The following is a 16,370-nucleotide window of genomic DNA, read 5'->3' as shown; positions in this document are numbered from 1 at the left end:
AGAATCATTGGGCTGTAAATACAGCTCTCATATTTGAGTTTCACTCTGTAAATTAACTCCATTTTCCGATAACAAACAAAATGTCCTTCCTCAGGGAGGAGACTGAGAAAGTTTGGATGGTAAACTGCAAGTTTCTTTGTGTTCTTCTCATTGTGGGATTTTTTGTTTGCATGATTCGTTATGAGCCTTTTTGCTCTCATAACACACACTATGTAAATTGTGCTTGCTTGGTCGGTTCCTGGCGCTGCGTATCCGCTCGAGGACACTCTGCAGCAAACAGTGCCGGTCAGATTTTGCCCAAACCTGTGGGAATTTCACAGCTGCCTTTTGGAGATTGCAAAATTGAACTGAATGGATAAATGAAGGCAAAAATAAAATGCTACAACACAATTATGGGGTATCACCGAGGGAGAGGTTAGAATGAGCTATAGGAGACATGTATAAGTGCTTCTCATGGGTAATAACAGCTTATCTTTTTCTACAGTTATTATCTTCATTTCGAGAAGCATTGTTCCTTCAGACTGATGCTGAGGTGTTTCAGGCGTCTAATTAGGACGTTGTGTTTGTTGTCTTCTGTCCAGGTCTAGTTGGAGGTTCTGTTCTATTTTGATTTAAAAACAAAACCAAAGCTACGGATCATTTTTACAAGTAGCTCACGAGCACGAACAATGCTGGTATGATGATGATTTATTTTCCAAACATAATAAAATACAGAAGTAGCAGAAATAAAAACAGCAATAACTTTTCTGGTCATTATTCAAAATCAGTGACCATGGTTTTGGACTGACCCAGAGCCACAACCGACTGGGATGTAAATGCAGGTTAGTCTGTTTGGACTGGTATTTTCTTAATTATATCATTTCAAGTTGACTAAAACCGAAAGTGCCATTGAGGGAGATGTGACGGCAGCAGTCAAGGCGTTGACAACTTCATTTGCATCTGCTCATTTTCTTCTTTTTCTTCATCTACATGATGGTATTTCATTAGTAACAAAGAGACATTGATGACACGCCTAACTTAGAATCTCACTGTTATACAAAATAAATCACAGATGGATAGAAAACAATAAAATGTGTGTAAAATATACCATCAAAACAATGCATACGCACATTACAATACTATTTAAAGTCATACAATATTAATTCCAAAAATAGACAGTTGCACTAACTTTCACCACGTTTCCTTTTTCTGGTCCTTCTGATCTTTTTGCCCTATAAAAGAAAAGAACCAACCCGTGACTGTTTAAGAGGGATGCGATCTAACGAGGACTTTGCTGGGTCTTTGTAGACTTACATAGTTGTCTTTAGGGGACCAGTCTGGGTTCTGCTCTTTGTGGAGAAGCCTCTGTTTTTCTGATTCCTTGTAATATTTCTCTTTTTCGCTGCTTGGCAGAGACTTCCACTGTGGACACAAGACAGTAATCCTCAAACATCTGATGCTTGTCAAGGAACGACTCAAACTTGTGCCGTACTCAGATCTTCAGTCGGACTTTCATAACTTGTCTATACCAATATGACATAAGGAAACACTCACCATGGTCCCCAGGTAGGCAGTGGTGGCCTTGCTCCCGGAGGCTTTCAGTTCTGGTGCCACAAGTCTTCTCTGCTCTTTGAGGAAAATCATGAAGGCATTAGGAGGCTTCTTAACATAAACGTTTGGCTCTCCTGGAATTGCTTCTTTTTTTCTGCAAGACAAAAGAAGGAAGACTTGTTCTCATTATTGTTGGTACATTGACTGTAGACGTTTCTGTGGTTTGGGTCACTGAAACGCGAATCATTCAAAGATGCTGAAGTCTGCAATCATTCAAGTATATTTTCACACAACAAACAGCTGTAATTCAAATGACTGATCCAAGGGCCAATACGTGTTCCAACAATGTGCAAAACAAAATTACCGTGACCTTTTGCCTCGTGGAGCAGTTGCAGTGGAGCTGGGGGGAGCCAGCGGGCCCAAGTCTGCAGTGGAAACTGATGCTGCATAATTGGGATACTAGCAATAAAATATAAAAACAAGTGGTCAGCTTTAATGGTAATCCAGAAGAAAAATGTTGTTATAAATGTAAAATCAAACCTTACTTTTTTTTATTTTCAGTGTTTCAACTGATGCCTGTTTACATTCCATCAGTGTAATGAACTTACTGTGAACATAGGAGCAGCATACTGGCCACCAAAGGGTGCTGGGGGGGTCCCATAAGGCTGATAAATGTACTGCGGAGACAGAGTAGAACTTTAATTACATTTACAGTACATGTTAGATCAGGACCATTTTGAAATTAAGCATATTTATTCTGTCATTGCACTCTAATACACGACTGAAAACACAGTTATGTTCCATTAGTACCATTAACCTACTGGGACTAGAGGAGCAACAGACTGGCCACCAAAGGATGCTTCGGGGACCATAAAAGTAGGCTGATACAACTAGTGTAAGGAAAGAGGACATAAGGAGGTAAATTAAGGTACATTTTGTTATTTCTAAATGTAACTTGGCATGTACCTGTTGTTGGTGCACTAGTCTATGAGCATTCTCATCTATTTGTAATGCATTCAAAATTGTGTCAAAATTTTCCTCCTCAAGGAGAAAATCTTTGAAACCCTGCCAGTCGAATGTTGGGTCATGGTCTGCTCCGGGAGCAGGGTTGCTCATCTCAGCAGGTTGTTCTCTGCAGACTGTGTGTGTGCATGCAGGTGTGCATGCAGGTGGCGCGCTGTTGTCCATTTCTGCAACCCTCCACTATGCCTGGGGAAAATATTCAATTTGGCCACTATACAAACCTTACTATGGACTTGCATTATTTGAATCACGCCAGATGCGCTGTCTATCTCCTTACCAATATTAACTGGAATGTTGAGTTTATTGATTTTTCCACAATTAATAATCTAGTTGTGCTGCCAGGGTCCAATAACGATGTCTAAATAACAACTCCAGCTCCTGAACTCCTAAAATGCAAATACAGCTACGTCAAAACGGCTCAAATACTTTCTCATGTATCGCTAAAAATGACATAGATTCACAAATCTGTAATCCACGTCCTAATAGAACAAATGTGCCAGATGTGTTTCCCCACTTTATGATTGAAGTTACGAAGTGTTGTGGTGCTTTTACCGTCGCCTAACTAGCTAACCGAAAAGGCTACGACCAGATGTTTTGCTTTTTTTCAATGCGCGAAGACGGTTGAAAGGACTTTAAAAGCGCAACATCAAGAACGACTTTTATAAAAAATCTTCCAGTAAGTAATAAGGTTTAGTTTGTGTGTTTTATCTTTGTCTGATGTATACTCAGTTGCCCGCTTTGCAGAACTTTGGTTTGTGCTACATTTGTGAGCGGAAGTCTCGCGCCTCTCCTTTCCTCAGAGTCCCGGTGCATTGTGGGATACGGCCCATTTGTGTTTTTGTTTAAACGTCATCAGGGATCCAGCCAGCAAGGGAAACCATATTGAAAGATATTCAGAAAAATCAATAACTTACCTTTGTCATTTAATAGTTGACTAATCAATACAGTATTAGTGTCAAACCGTCTCTTAATATATATAAAGATTTGTTTTTGAATGAATAATTTGGAATAATAATCGTTGCCTTGTACTTGTGACATGTGTAATGACAATAAAGTTGAATCAAATCAAATTTAGATTGTTAAGACCACTAGAGCATAAGATGTTTAACATCACAGTCTTCTTAATATAATGGCTTTTTTCCCAAGAAAATCAAGTAATGGTTTTGTCTATTTTCCTGCATATGTCTTTTGAACCATTACGATAGCTGCATATAATAATTTCAGGTGATATAAACAATACAGCTCAAAACAACTGTGTCAGTCACGTGACTGACGAAGACCGATGCAGAAACTTGAACCTATGTCTTCTATTGCTGTCTACGCAGAGACAATCCTAGTAAAACAGCTGGACTCAGACTGTCAGGGGCAGTGAAAGGCTTCATGTCATAGTCATGCAGATTTGAGTCAGACTGACATAGAAAGCATTCTGTAGATTGTGGTGACGTTTAAAGTTTCTAGAGAGCGTATAATGAGGCTCTACAATCTGGTTCATTTGGTTTTCTGCTACATCAGCACTGGCTCAGGCCTCCGCCGGCCACCGTGTCCCAATAAAGTTGAGTGGCTGCCTCGCCTGCCCCAATCCAACAATAGAGTACTCAGTATAAACAAAACATCATTATATAGGTATATATGTATATTCTTGTTGGGTTGTAAAACAGGTCCTCAAACATTTATAATAAGGGATTTATGTGTGATCATTTAAGTCATTTTTTTCTCTTAAATTTACAGCGTGACCTGTTGTTCTTCATCAGAGTATTTGTTCAAGATTCAAGATTCAAGATTCAAGAGTACTTTATTGATCCCTTTAGGGGGTGTCCTCAGGGAAATTAGCATCTCCAAAAAACGTACAGCACTGTACAAAATTTCCCACCACCATTACACACCAATTACATTGTCAAAGTGTTAGAAGATGCTTCAACAGAGGACATCAGGAGTTTTCATTTATGATGGATTTTGCATCAGGGCCTATTTACTTAAATACTTGAGGAAGTACATCGTACACTAAATACACAATGTTACATTTTGCTTCAGTTTGTACATTTGATAGGTCATTTTTTAAAATTCAAGATGCAACCTGGCATGGACCTGTTGTTAATCTCAGGGCACCCACATCCATCTGTAATGCTTTGAAAATGATGTCAAATTGTTCCTCTTTAGGGAGAAAATGTTTGAAACTGGGCCAATCGAATGTTGGGTCGTGTCTGCTACTGGAGCGGGGTTGATGGTCTCAGGAGGTTGCTCTCTGAAGATTGTAAGTGCATGCAGGTAGAACAGTATTGTTCATTTCTGCAACACTCAATGACAGATAGATGTATCATAATTAACTCTAACTCTAATTAACTCAACTAATCCCAACAAAAACATATTCAAAGAATTTGTTTACTCAACAACCTTTTCTATCAATAAGTAAATATTTGAATTAGCAACTATTCTAATATTTTAAAATACATTCTAAAATACAGCAAGACCATTGATATACATTTGAAAGTTTACTGATGTTAACTGGAACTTGTTGGGTTATATTTATTTCGTTATAAAGTGACGCAGCTAAACCTTCGGGCTCTTTCGCTGCGCGCGAGAGCGCCTTATATGGCAATAGTGCTGTGACGTCACAACGGTGTGGGTTTTTTTTATCAGGCGTTCGGTGATAATCGCTCAAATCAGGTAAATGTACAAATTTGCAATCCACAACTTTATAATTCCACCGTGCCTGATTTGTCTTCCCGTTTTTATCAGCGGAAAGAAGAAAAGGCTTTAAAGACAGGACTAAATGTTGTGTTTTGCTGTTGGCTTGCTAGCTAACCGGAAACGGGGGTTGATTGCGCAACGACGATAAACAAGTATACAAAAACATAATTTTAGGAAAATCTTAGAGTAAACAATGGGGATACACTTTATGAATTTTAATGCTCCTTTGATACCATGTTCCTGCTGAGATCAATGGTTTTAAGTGTGCTAAACGTGCTAATCACAAACCTACAGTATATTGCATCGTGAAAGGATCTAAGAAAAGAAAATCCAAGTCGAAACCGTGGCCTGAAAGAGGCAGTCAGTAAGAGGATTCTATGTCGTTTAATATTATGAGCTGTCTCTGTTTCAATGTATTAAAACGTTAGTTTGTAAAGCACCCTAAGTCTATACCAAGAATGTTGACTGTTTAGGGTTAGAAAGATAGATAGATGGATGGGGGGGAGCAGACTATGGTATCATCAATAGAGCAGTGAATAATTATAGACAAGAGTGGCTGAAAAAACATATTAACATTGTCCACAATGGTTACAAACATGTGCAAACAAGTCAGGGACATTGGATTTTCCATTGGCTACATTACACAACAGGAGTGAAGGTAGAGGATGGGATGATCTCAGTGGTCAACCAATCTTACCAACATGTGCACAAACCCCTAAATACAGAAAGTAAGTCTAATAATCAGATCCTAGATCTATTCCCTGCTCTAACAGAAGTTCCTCCATTTGCAGTGTTTCCTGACATTTCCTGGAAGATTCCACTGACGTGTCACAATCAGTCCAGTGTGCACGTGGTCGAGATTACTGGAAGTTGAATGGATTCCAATTCCTCAGCGAGAGGTAGCCACACATGCATTAATGATAGGGATTACTTAGACTTTATGTTCTGTTTTGTATTTTTAGAGACGTCCACCAAAGAGTTAGCTATTCACTGACCTTCTGTTATCCAAAGCATCAGCTCTATAATAGGTTTATCTCAGTAAGCAGTAAGAAGGGCATCACATGCAATTCAAAGCTAAGATCACGCAGATTTTAGTCAGACTGAAGGCGCAAGTATGGATTGTGGTAATGTTTGAACTTTCTAGAGAGTGTATAATTAGTCTCTACAATCTGTTCCAGTCAATTTCTGCTACATCAGCACTGGCTCCAGCCACCGAGTCCCAATAAAGTTGAGTGGTGGCCTCGCCTGCCCCGATTCAACAACAGAAAAGGACTCAGTCAACATTTTCAATCAAGCTTAATGGAAAACTGGAGTCTGTGTAAACATCATAGTCTAGGTCTATATATGTATGTTCTTGGAAGAGCTTAAAATAGCGCCACCAACATCAGTTATCTCTTAAATTTACAAGCATGAGCTGAAACTTTTTCATGATGCTAAAGCTGCTGTGGATCAGTGAGACTGCTTATACTTGAAAATTACAAACGGGACTCCCAACAAACAAGGATCGGCATCCCGCCCCACACAGCCTCTCTAATCTATATGCATTCATTGGTAAATGGATCGTCTGAGGGCATTTCAATGTCCATAAAAATGAAAACATGAATATTTGAGCGATTGTAGTCTTCATATTGCCCCATGATGTGAATTTGTGACTCCATGGTGTGTGTTACATGCACAAGTTTCTGCTGAGACATCTGCTTGAGTTTGTGAAAAAGTATTATGTGGTATTCAAGGAAATATAATGAATCTCATTAATGACCTTTTTAATTGCTGAGTGAGCCTATGTGTGAACAGAATTCCTCAATATTTATAGTTTTATGAAGACAATACCCTCTATGCTTTCCTAGTTTTCGCTTTATTCTCTATATTTAGAGCAATAACAGTTTCTTTCTCTCGTCTGGCTCTCAGTCCTTTCTGTCGTTAGAGCTGTTTTTTTCAAGGCAGCTGTTCAGCCTCGTGATCAATATATGAGACAGAAACCGGCCAAAGACAGTTCTTCCTGTTTTCCTCACATTAACACATTCACACTCCCATTGTTGTCAGAAATACAAGACGTTTGGAACATTTTTGTGATGCTAATATAAACATTAACTAATGCAAATATCCCCACTGTACTGTGTGAAGCGATTCTGAATATGTGATGCAGGTCATTTGTGTTTTACCTGATTTTGTTTTTCTTCGTCTATCGGTCAGAACGTGGTGCGTTCAAGTCTGCGTCCTGCTTTTCAAAGTACTCATGTGCTTCCCTTGTCTGCAAGTGTCTCCCCCAGGTTCTCCAGTTTCCTCCAACTGTCCAAAAACATGCACATTAGGTTGATTGGACTCTCTTAATTACCCCTGTGCTTGTGTGTGAAAGTGCGTTTGTGGGTCCTGGGATTGACCCTTGACCCTCCCCAGAATTTATTCTTGTCTCCTGCTTGGTGAACGTTAAGGCTCCAGCACCACCAGAACCTTCAGCAGTGATAGATCTTCTAGCAGACAACAGGAATAACAATTCTGTTTAGTTTTATATCATTTTATGAAGTATTAAGGGTGTGGTGTAACTTTTAGATCAGATCGATGTTAAAAGAAATTAAATGATGGTGTTATGCTGTAAACGTGACTTGTTTAATAATGCAGGACTATTTGCTGATCCTCCATTTTATGAAGCAGATATTAGCAGTTGAAACAGTGTCTACACTCTTAACAGCAGACATAATGAATAAGAGGAGTGGTTATAGGTGACGCTCCTCTGTTTCTTTCTCCTCCGGTTTGTTTCTCCTTACCATCAATTTTTAAAACTTTTTAAAATCATCCTTTCATGGTGGGTGCTTAAATCAAACTGTAAGAGGCTTAAAGGTAAAACAAGTTCATCCTCCAGTGAATCCCTTTTATGTGAGGTAAAAGAGTAAACCTCACATTTTGATGCTCTCATAATCTGCTGGTGGCCAACATGGAAAGTAAAGCTGCCAAAACCATAAAGATGTCTGCAAAGGACGTATAGCAGAGGGCCAGAGGAGACCTCATGAAGCTCCCCCCCCCCCCCCCCGTTTATGGAGAGCTTGCATCACAATGACACCCACATTCGTTTCCAGATCGTGCACGTTTGGAATCCACACAGGCTTCTCTGCTCCAGCAGATATCAGAAGATTTGGCTCCGCTCTGCATCTTCTTTAGCTGAGTCACTCAGGTTGTTGCACCCCAAACGGGGGGGGGGGAGGGCAAAGACTAAGTACGCAATGGACAGATCATTAAGCATTGTGCTGTTGTTTATATTTGCCACTGGTGTGTTTGCAAATAGGCGTTTCGTGCATGTACGTGCAGAACAAGTGGCAAAAATCTCGTTTCAGTTAAGCGACGTTAATGTTCGTCTGACCGGAGCTGAAAGAACGAGCTGTCTTCTCTCTCACACACTCAAAGGTTTATACATAAGGAGGGACTGAAATCTGGGGGGGCTTCCTCTTCAGTCCCACCTGGTGGAACACAGCAGGACACACCCACTCCATCCAATGGCCACATGTGTGTGTTCCCCCAGACAGGCAGTAGTGATGCTTCATCACAGGCTTTGAACCCAGGGTCAGTTAGGGCCCATAAAGTGTCTGTAAATCAATTTAAATGAATCTGTCTGTAAATATATTCTCCACTTGGACGGATTCTAACTGTCTGTTTCCCTCCTCAGTTTCCTGATGTGAAGGCAGGAACATTACCTGTACAAACCCAAAGAACGCTCATCAGTGACCATCAGGAAATCCAGAAACAACAGAGTGGCGATGATTGTAATTATTGACCGACTGAGCCTCCGATGAGCCGCTCTGAAGGTTTCGGGTGTTGCTGAAGCAGTTCTCAGAAGGAAGCTGCAGAGGTAAAGCTGCGGCTGTCCGTCGCTTTGATCACTTCTTCATTGATCAGTTCGAATGAACGGCAGATCAGAATGAGGCCTGGATACGGTATCATGAATTTTAATGTGATGCAGTTCTTCTTTAGGGTTCAATTTATACTAATCCTGGATGGCAGATCATGATGTGGAGATTTGTTTCACATTAATTTAGAGAATTAACTCCAGGCTTACCAACTACTATTTCAATATCCCCCTTGGCTTGAAATGCTATGCTACGTGCTATGCTACCTTCCTTTTCTGTCATTTCAGCCCAGTGAGTATCCACATTCAGACTGACAGCAGCGCCCCCCCCCCCCACCCTGAAAAGGATTCATGACCACCTCCAGCAGCAGTATCTCCACCTCAGCTTCAAATCGAAGTTGATCACAGCAGGGTAGCAAAATGTTGAACACATTCTTCTCTGTAGCTGAACACAGTTTCCGTCACCTTCATTCAGCTCCGTATAGAATTTCCTTTTTGAAATTATGGTTTTCACGCTGCTCCGTGAATTTACTTCACAAATTAAATGAAGATGAAAAGTAATTTGAGGTTGCTTAAGCGTGTATAAATTAGGGGTGTTTAAATCTTTGCAAATGCAGAGGGAGGTGCATTAGCAGGTGGAATTACAGAGGAGAGAGAATTGAATCCTGAAGGTGGTTCTCCATTATGGAAAAAGCAATTACGATCCAACATAATTAAGGCACAACAATGCAATAACTGTCGACTCATTACAGAGAATAATAAAATTCCCATCAGCGTGTCACTCTCACAAATGCCAGTTTCAGGCGCCGACTGCGATCACAGCCGCTCTTCTGTCTTTAACGGAGAATCAGTGGAGTTGTGGGGCTGAGTGCTTAGATTGCTTATCTCTCACTCCCCTGTCAGGATCAGCTTTGATGAGGTGGCTGTAATTTACCAAAACGATGATTCATCTGAACTCTTGGAAAAATGAAAGCTCAGATTTGTGGAGCACCCCAGGGCAGGATTCCCAGCCTCCTGTTACCCCCTCTGCATGTTCTCCATACAGGAGCCTTGATCCACAATACGTGTTTGTTGCCATACACAGTTTTTTCTTTTTTCCTATGGTGTCAGTAATATTAGCCAAACACAGCTCATAGTAGCATCTGTATCACCATTTAGGACAGATTATTCTGGAGAGCATACATTTAGTCTTGACCATGTCCCGTTGATATTGTTAGCATCTTCTACCTACTAGAGATGAGAGAAACAAGGGGGGGGGGGGGGTGACCTCTTGGAGCAAATACAATTTAATTACAGCTGCAATCAAGCTGATTTATAGGCAGACACACAGATACACAGACTCAGGAGCACCAATCCTCCACCAGGTTTTTGTCTTTTCTGTGGCACACAAAGAGTGTTCCGTTATTGCATATTACACACAAATATGCATCGCTGTAATCCCATGAAATAGATCAAAGACAGAACAACGCACATCTTTGATGGTGCATCTGTTCAAGAATAGAAAAGCAAACAAAACGGAGACACTCGCACGTCACAAAGATTTCTCACAGCAGTCGCAGTCCCGCTGGTGTAATGAGAAACTGGCATTTATGTTTAGTCAGGAGGGATAAGTGGAGGGAGAGAGGCCCCAAACTGGCTGCAATCAGGTCTGAGAGCTGAGGGACCGAGGGGGGCGTTGGATCAGAAGCCGGGTATGGGGAGGTGATGTCGACCAGATTGGTGGGGAGGTAAAACGGAGGATGAAAACAAAAGCTCAGGCGATGTGCAGATTAAACCTAAGAGAGCAAAGAGGGTTTTTGGTGTAATGTTTGTTTTGTGCATCTCTGGCAAGGCTGTTACATCCACGAAATCCCCCCTGGAGGACGTTGGAATGTGTGAGGGACGGTAGTACAGTCAGTGTGAGACTCACTGACATAATGATGATCGTGAATTCAGGAAGCGCCAAGATCCCCCAGCTTCATCTCTCCACCCAGACAGAAAATATCGAGCTTGTGTAAGCTCATTCTAATCAGTTTGTCTTTGCTCTTGATCGCCAGCCAGTGCACAGATGAGTCTGTGAAATCTTTCATTTCTTCCAGTAAAATAAATTGGCGGAGCGTGATAGTAAAATTAGTGTCCATTAGGAGAAGTTGTGTTACGGCTGCTGAGCTGCATCACATGCACAGAATGGTAATTATTACGTGCTGGAACAATCCAGAGGGTGTTTTTTTTTTTTTTAAATGCTTCGAACTTCAAACTCCATTGACACATCAAAACGACTTTTAATGAGTTGTGGTTTGTAAGGCCTAGGGGATATAGATATTAACGAATGTCTGGCTAAGAGCAGGATGCCTTTAATATGGACTTAAATGAATTTTATGACATTTGGTACATCACAAGAGCCTTTTTCTGATTGAACCAGTATTGTCTTGGTCTAAATAGCAATAGAATCTACTTATTTGTCCTTAAATGGATCAAAGTCATGTAGGAAAAAGAGCATTTGGGCAAATTCCCTTCTGGGTCTGAAATGTTTTGGATTTTGTTCAACGCGGTCAGCGTTTTCTCTCCTCCCTCTGTTAACTTTGGAGTCGCTCCTGGACTCCCTTCATGTCGTCCGTCCATTCCAACATGTGCAGTTATTGACTGACAGCCCAACACACCACTGGCAGGAGGACATGTGCCAGCAGAGACCAGCGTGTTGCCATGGATACCGCATCGTCCAAGCAAATGAACGGACATTTTCCCCATCGACGCGTTTAGAGGGAGAGTGAGAATGTTAAAATCTGTTTTTTTGAGATAAAGAGCCTTTAGGGGTGTTCCAACTGCATTTCTGCTGTTTGTTGCTGCCACTTTTCTACCTCTGACAGTTACAAACTCCACATGGTGGAACCCTAATTTCTTAAACTCTGGGAAATACTGGAATGAGCCATGACAAAGATGCTGATTGAATCAGTCTGTTCCAAAGAGGGAGGCCTCAATGAACGCTGGTCTAATAATCTGTGCATTATGAGAATTAATAATGAAAATACTCAAGAGTCTTTAATAATTGAAGAAAAATATGTCTTTTAGCTGAGCCGACGTGTACAAGAAAATGTCCTTGACACTGTAACACTGAAAGCGGTTCTTTTTAATGTCATTACATTATCTAAAGCTGCCTGAAAAGCCTCAGCGAGTAATTTTTATTTTTTTATTTTCTGATTTTCTTTCACATTCCCGCAAGTCATGCAACGTATGAATAAAAAGGAAATTAAATAAGTTATGGTGTCCAGATGGAGAGAGATGTGATATTATCAGTGTTCTAATAATGACTTCAGAGCTTAATAATGAGAACGTGCAGACGCTAAAAGAGGGTGAATATTAAACGCAACGACTTGAAACGTGAGTCTGCAGAGCAGCTTTGACCATTTAACGGGACCAAACACACGGTGCTCCACTTGGTGTGACATTCTCCCAATATTTAAGTTCAAAAAAGGGAAAATTGACATTTTGAAGGGTTTGACCAAAACTGGAATTGAAGCTCACATCCACAGTCATCGGGTCCTCCAGTATTTTCTAGCTAAAAACTGGGATGCGGAGCTTTATCATGTTGGAAGGACGGAGTCGGAGCTTTGCTGCGTCTGCGTCTCGCTGATTACTTGAAAACGGAACAGCTTATTCCACTTCGGGCCACTCGCTCTCCAGTCAGCTACAAACGCATGACTGCTGTGCAGATCCGTGTCGGGAGGGGGGGGGGGGGGGCAGGTTAAGCTCTGGCTCCGGTTCCTCTGCCTGTCCCACTGGGCTGTTTATTCAGCCACACACACACACATTGTGGCGATAAGGAGCTACTAAAGGGCACTTGAGCTTTCCCACTTCAACGCCTGTTTATAGGCTGTAAGCACCCAGAGTCCCACAGCTGGGCTCACTGTTGGGTACTTCACAGGGTCCAGACAGACACATGTAGCGGAATGATCATTAAACACACGTGTTTTTTATAGAAAGGTGCGTTTCTTTTCCTGGAAGCTGCTTCCCGTTCAGCGTCCCCTAATGAGGCTTTGACTGATGATCAGGTCCGGCTTTTGTCAGCAGCCCCGGCTGGAGTTTTACCGTTAAATTAAAAGTCAATTATGTTTTCATTTCACGGCGTTTTTGGGGGGTCTGATGAAAAAACTGAAAAGTAACTGAGAGGAGAAGGACAGAAGGAGCCCGGAGGAAGGAACTGCAAATGTTAAAGAAGCTATAAATCTGTGTGCGTGTTTAAGCCTTTACTGGCGTTATAAAAAATGAGAATGTTTGATAAGGTGCCTGTAAATTCCATGTTCACCTGATTAGCCTAATGAGGGGATTATTTTCTGTGAGTCAATTCTATTTCACTTGTGAAAGAAAACCACTGAAATTATCCAGCAACTCACCGAGGGATTATTGGAAAATGCTGATTAGCTTTTGAACGCTTGTATCCCGTCAGCAGACACACGTTTCTCCTGCTCGGTGGGGATATTTCAGGCTTTCTCACAGCATTCTTGCAACAGCAGGAGGAGCCGCTGAGGTCCAGGCAGATGTGCATTACACGCAGATGTGCTTTACAGTGATAAACGCGCGCTCAACAGAAAAGACACTTTTAATAACCAGCAGCTTATGAGGAAGAACCATCTCCTTCAGCCCCTGGTAGAAATCTGTGCTAATTGATTGATAGTACAGGAGAACATAACAGACACGATTAGCTCACCCTGGTCATCTCCCTGGTAACTCCCTGGAGACCCTGTTCCACCCCCACCCTTCCCCCAGTATTCCCCGTTTTACCTCCTGATTATATTCCGCCTGCACACGACTCTGCCCAATCACATTCCAGGCTCGGAGTCCTGCTTCACCTGGCTTTTTTTCTCTATCTGTCACTCAATCACTCAATGCCCCCCCAAATCTACCCACCCACCCTCTGCACCCTCTGCTGTAGATCTGGTGGAGTAGATCTGGGGGCTGTAGATCTGGTGGAGTAGAACTGGGGACTGTAGATCTGGTGGAGTAGATCTGGGGACTGTAGAACTGGAGGAGTAGATCTGGGGGCTGTAGAACTGGAGGAGTAGATCTGGGTGCTGTAGATCTGGGGACTGTAGAACTGGAGGAGTAGATCTGGGTGCTGTAGAACTGGAGGAGTAGATCGGGGGGCTGTAGAACTGGAGGAGTAGATCGGGGGGCTGTAGAACTGGAGGAGTAGATCTGGGTGCTGTAGAACTGGAGGAGTAGATCGGGGGGCTGTAGAACTGGAGGAGTAGATCTGGGGGCTGTAGATCTGGAGGAGTAGATCTGAGGGCTGTAGATCTGGGGGCTGTAGAACTGGAGGAGTAGATCTGGGGGCTGTAGATCTGGAGGAGTAGATCTGAGGGCTGTAGATCTGGGGGCTGTAGAACTGGAGGAGTAGATCTGGGGGCTGTAGATATGGGGACTGTAGATCTGGGGGCTGTAGAACTGGAGGAGTAGATCTGGGGGCTGTAGATCTGGAGGAGTATATCTGAGGGCTGTAGATCTGGGGGCTGTAGAACTGGAGGAGTAGATCTGGGGGCTGTAGATCTGGAAGCTGTAGATCTGGAGGAGTAGATCTGAGGGCTGTAGATCTGGCGGCTGTAGATCTGGAGGAGTAGATCTGAGGGCTGTAGATCTGGCGGCTGTAGATCTGGAGGAGTAGATCTGAGGGCTGTAGATCTGGAGGAGTAGATCTGAGGGCTGTAGATCTGGTGGAGTAGATCTGGGGGCTGTAGATCTGGTGGAGTAGGTCTGGGGGCTGTAGATCTGGGGGCTGTAGATCTGGGGGAGTAGATCTGGGGGAGTAGATCTGAGGGCTGTAGATCTGGGGGCTGTAGATCTGGGGGAGTAGATCTGGGGGAGTAGATCTGAGGGCTGTAGATCTGGGGGCTGTAGATCTGGGGGAGTAGATCTGGGGGAGTAGATCTGAGGGCTGTAGATCTGGGGGAGTAGATCTGGGGGCTGTAGATCTGGTGGAGTAGATCTGGGGGAGTAGATCTGAGGGCTGTAGATCTGGGGGCTGTAGATCAAAGGCCGAAGGAGACAGGGATTGACTTTCAGGTGACCTCTGTAATCCATCGCCAACCAATGGACCTGTCGCCCCCTGTCTTCTCCGCCCTTTGTGTGTTTCACCACAGACACACTCTCACTTATTGGAAGCGCAGGCTTGTGTGGAGTCCTGTGGAAACGTTGTCCAGCCAATAAATAACTGCCATAAATTTGCCAAAGCGAGCCCCGTACCGAGCACCGCTGCTGATGCCTCGCGGCGAGCGTTATCATGAAACAATCTTTGTGAGTAGACGCTGACTGGCACCTCTGTCGCTGGCCCGCTCAGTGATTCAAATGAAGACAGGCTGGCAGGTGCCTTTGGCTGCCCCCACCCACCCCCTTTTTTTGAGACGAAGCACAAGAAAACAAGCACCAGCACTGTTTACTTCCAAGTGTGAATTCGTAATGATTCGAAATGATTTATGGCTCCGCCCCCGCTCACGTGAACAGACGCGGAAACCACTCTGGTATATTAGAATGGGGGGCACCCCTGCAGTGCCGCATGGTTAGCCAAGCCCAAACCAGCAGTAAAAGCTCTGGGAACCCTCCGGTGCAGATCTCTGGGCCCGGATCATCTGCGGCAGGACCACCGCGCCACGTCGGCCTGCCTTCTGCTGCCTCGGACCGCCTCACGATGCACATGCGTGCGTGTCCTTTGCGGCGGCCGTGCATTAAGCAGGTCGGGGCTAAGTGAACGTGCAAATGGTCGCAGTGACAGAGATGTGAGCTGCGGTGGCATCTGACCAAAAGATCCATATTGGGATGACATCACCCTCTAAAGATAAAAAGAGCGAGACAAGGGGGAGGAGGAAGGGGTTTTAGCTGGATGAGCTCAGAATACCAATAGAGGGGCAGCTCGTAGCACTTAGCAGTGATGCTCCAACATTCCGCTCCTCCTTCGGGCCGACACCCCTGGTGTCACCCTTTTATTCATCGGGCGTGACACCTTCACTCGTGTGCATGTGTGTGTTGGGGTTCAGCTTTTTTTTTTACTGCCTCTATGATTTTTACAGGTTTTTTTTCCTCTTCTCAGTTGTCTTAATTGCACATTAAACTAACAGATATGACACTGAAAAAGCTTGGACTTGTGAATGGGTGAATCATCATTATTACACCCTGCTGAGGTGCACGAGGGCCTGCGACGCTAAAGCCACTGACGTAGAAGAAACGTGTTTGCTTTGTAAAGACAGCAGAGCAGCGACATCCTGAACAGACAGTGAAGTCAGACTCGTGTGGATTTTGCAATCTATACTTCCTGCCTTTGTTT

At 43.2% G+C, this 16,370-nt stretch overlaps 2 protein-coding genes and 1 long non-coding RNA gene across 3 annotated transcripts; 1 reads left to right on the top strand and 2 right to left on the bottom strand.

Moving 5' to 3' along the window:
• Window positions 1-738: 738 nt before the first annotated feature.
• LOC115251451 (transcription factor 7-like 1) lies at window positions 739-3,083 on the bottom strand. Its single transcript, XM_029843780.1, has 10 exons — window positions 3,068-3,083; window positions 2,831-2,931; window positions 2,497-2,739; window positions 2,352-2,420; window positions 2,139-2,207; window positions 1,895-1,989; window positions 1,534-1,684; window positions 1,294-1,401; window positions 1,169-1,211; window positions 739-965 (listed from the first exon to the last, which is right to left on the bottom strand). Exons 3-10 carry the CDS (start codon window positions 2,716-2,718, stop codon window positions 913-915), a joined length of 810 nt encoding a protein of 269 aa, XP_029699640.1. The 5' UTR covers window positions 2,719-2,739; window positions 2,831-2,931; window positions 3,068-3,083; the 3' UTR covers window positions 739-912.
• A 2,039-nt stretch (window positions 3,084-5,122) lies between these two features.
• Window positions 5,123-12,316, top strand: LOC105417108 (uncharacterized). The gene is made up of 4 exons (XR_003890120.1): window positions 5,123-5,217; window positions 6,033-6,140; window positions 8,900-9,082; window positions 9,368-12,316. It is a non-coding gene; the product is annotated as an uncharacterized lncRNA (long non-coding RNA).
• A 1,614-nt stretch (window positions 12,317-13,930) lies between these two features.
• Window positions 13,931-15,133, bottom strand: LOC115251547 (repetitive proline-rich cell wall protein 1-like). The gene has a single exon (XM_029844165.1). The coding sequence runs from the start codon at window positions 15,131-15,133 to the stop codon at window positions 13,931-13,933; it is 1,203 nt and encodes a 400-aa protein (XP_029700025.1).
• Between the last annotated feature and the right edge of the window lie 1,237 nt (window positions 15,134-16,370).

This window comes from Takifugu rubripes, chromosome 11 (genome assembly GCF_901000725.2).
Source record: "Takifugu rubripes chromosome 11, fTakRub1.2, whole genome shotgun sequence".
Taxonomy (NCBI): Eukaryota; Metazoa; Chordata; class Actinopteri; order Tetraodontiformes; family Tetraodontidae; genus Takifugu; species Takifugu rubripes.
Note: the sequence above shows the minus strand (reverse complement) of the source record. Positions and strands in the feature narration are given on the sequence as shown.

Bases quoted from the DNA above. Each gene is read 5' to 3' on its own strand.
- LOC115251451 (XM_029843780.1), bottom strand. From the start codon at position 2,718: ATGGACAACAGCGCGCCACCTGCATGCACACCTGCATGCACACACACA. The intron at 2,208-2,351 runs GTAGGTTAATGG...CTGTCTCCGCAG, and splicing joins CTGTTGCTCCTCTAGTCCCA to TACATTTATCAGCCTTATGG. The intron at 1,990-2,138 runs GTAAGTTCATTA...TTTTATTGCTAG, and splicing joins ATGCTGCTCCTATGTTCACA to TATCCCAATTATGCAGCATC.
- LOC115251547 (XM_029844165.1), bottom strand. From the start codon at position 15,133: ATGGATTACAGAGGTCACCTGAAAGTCAATCCCTGTCTCCTTCGGCCT.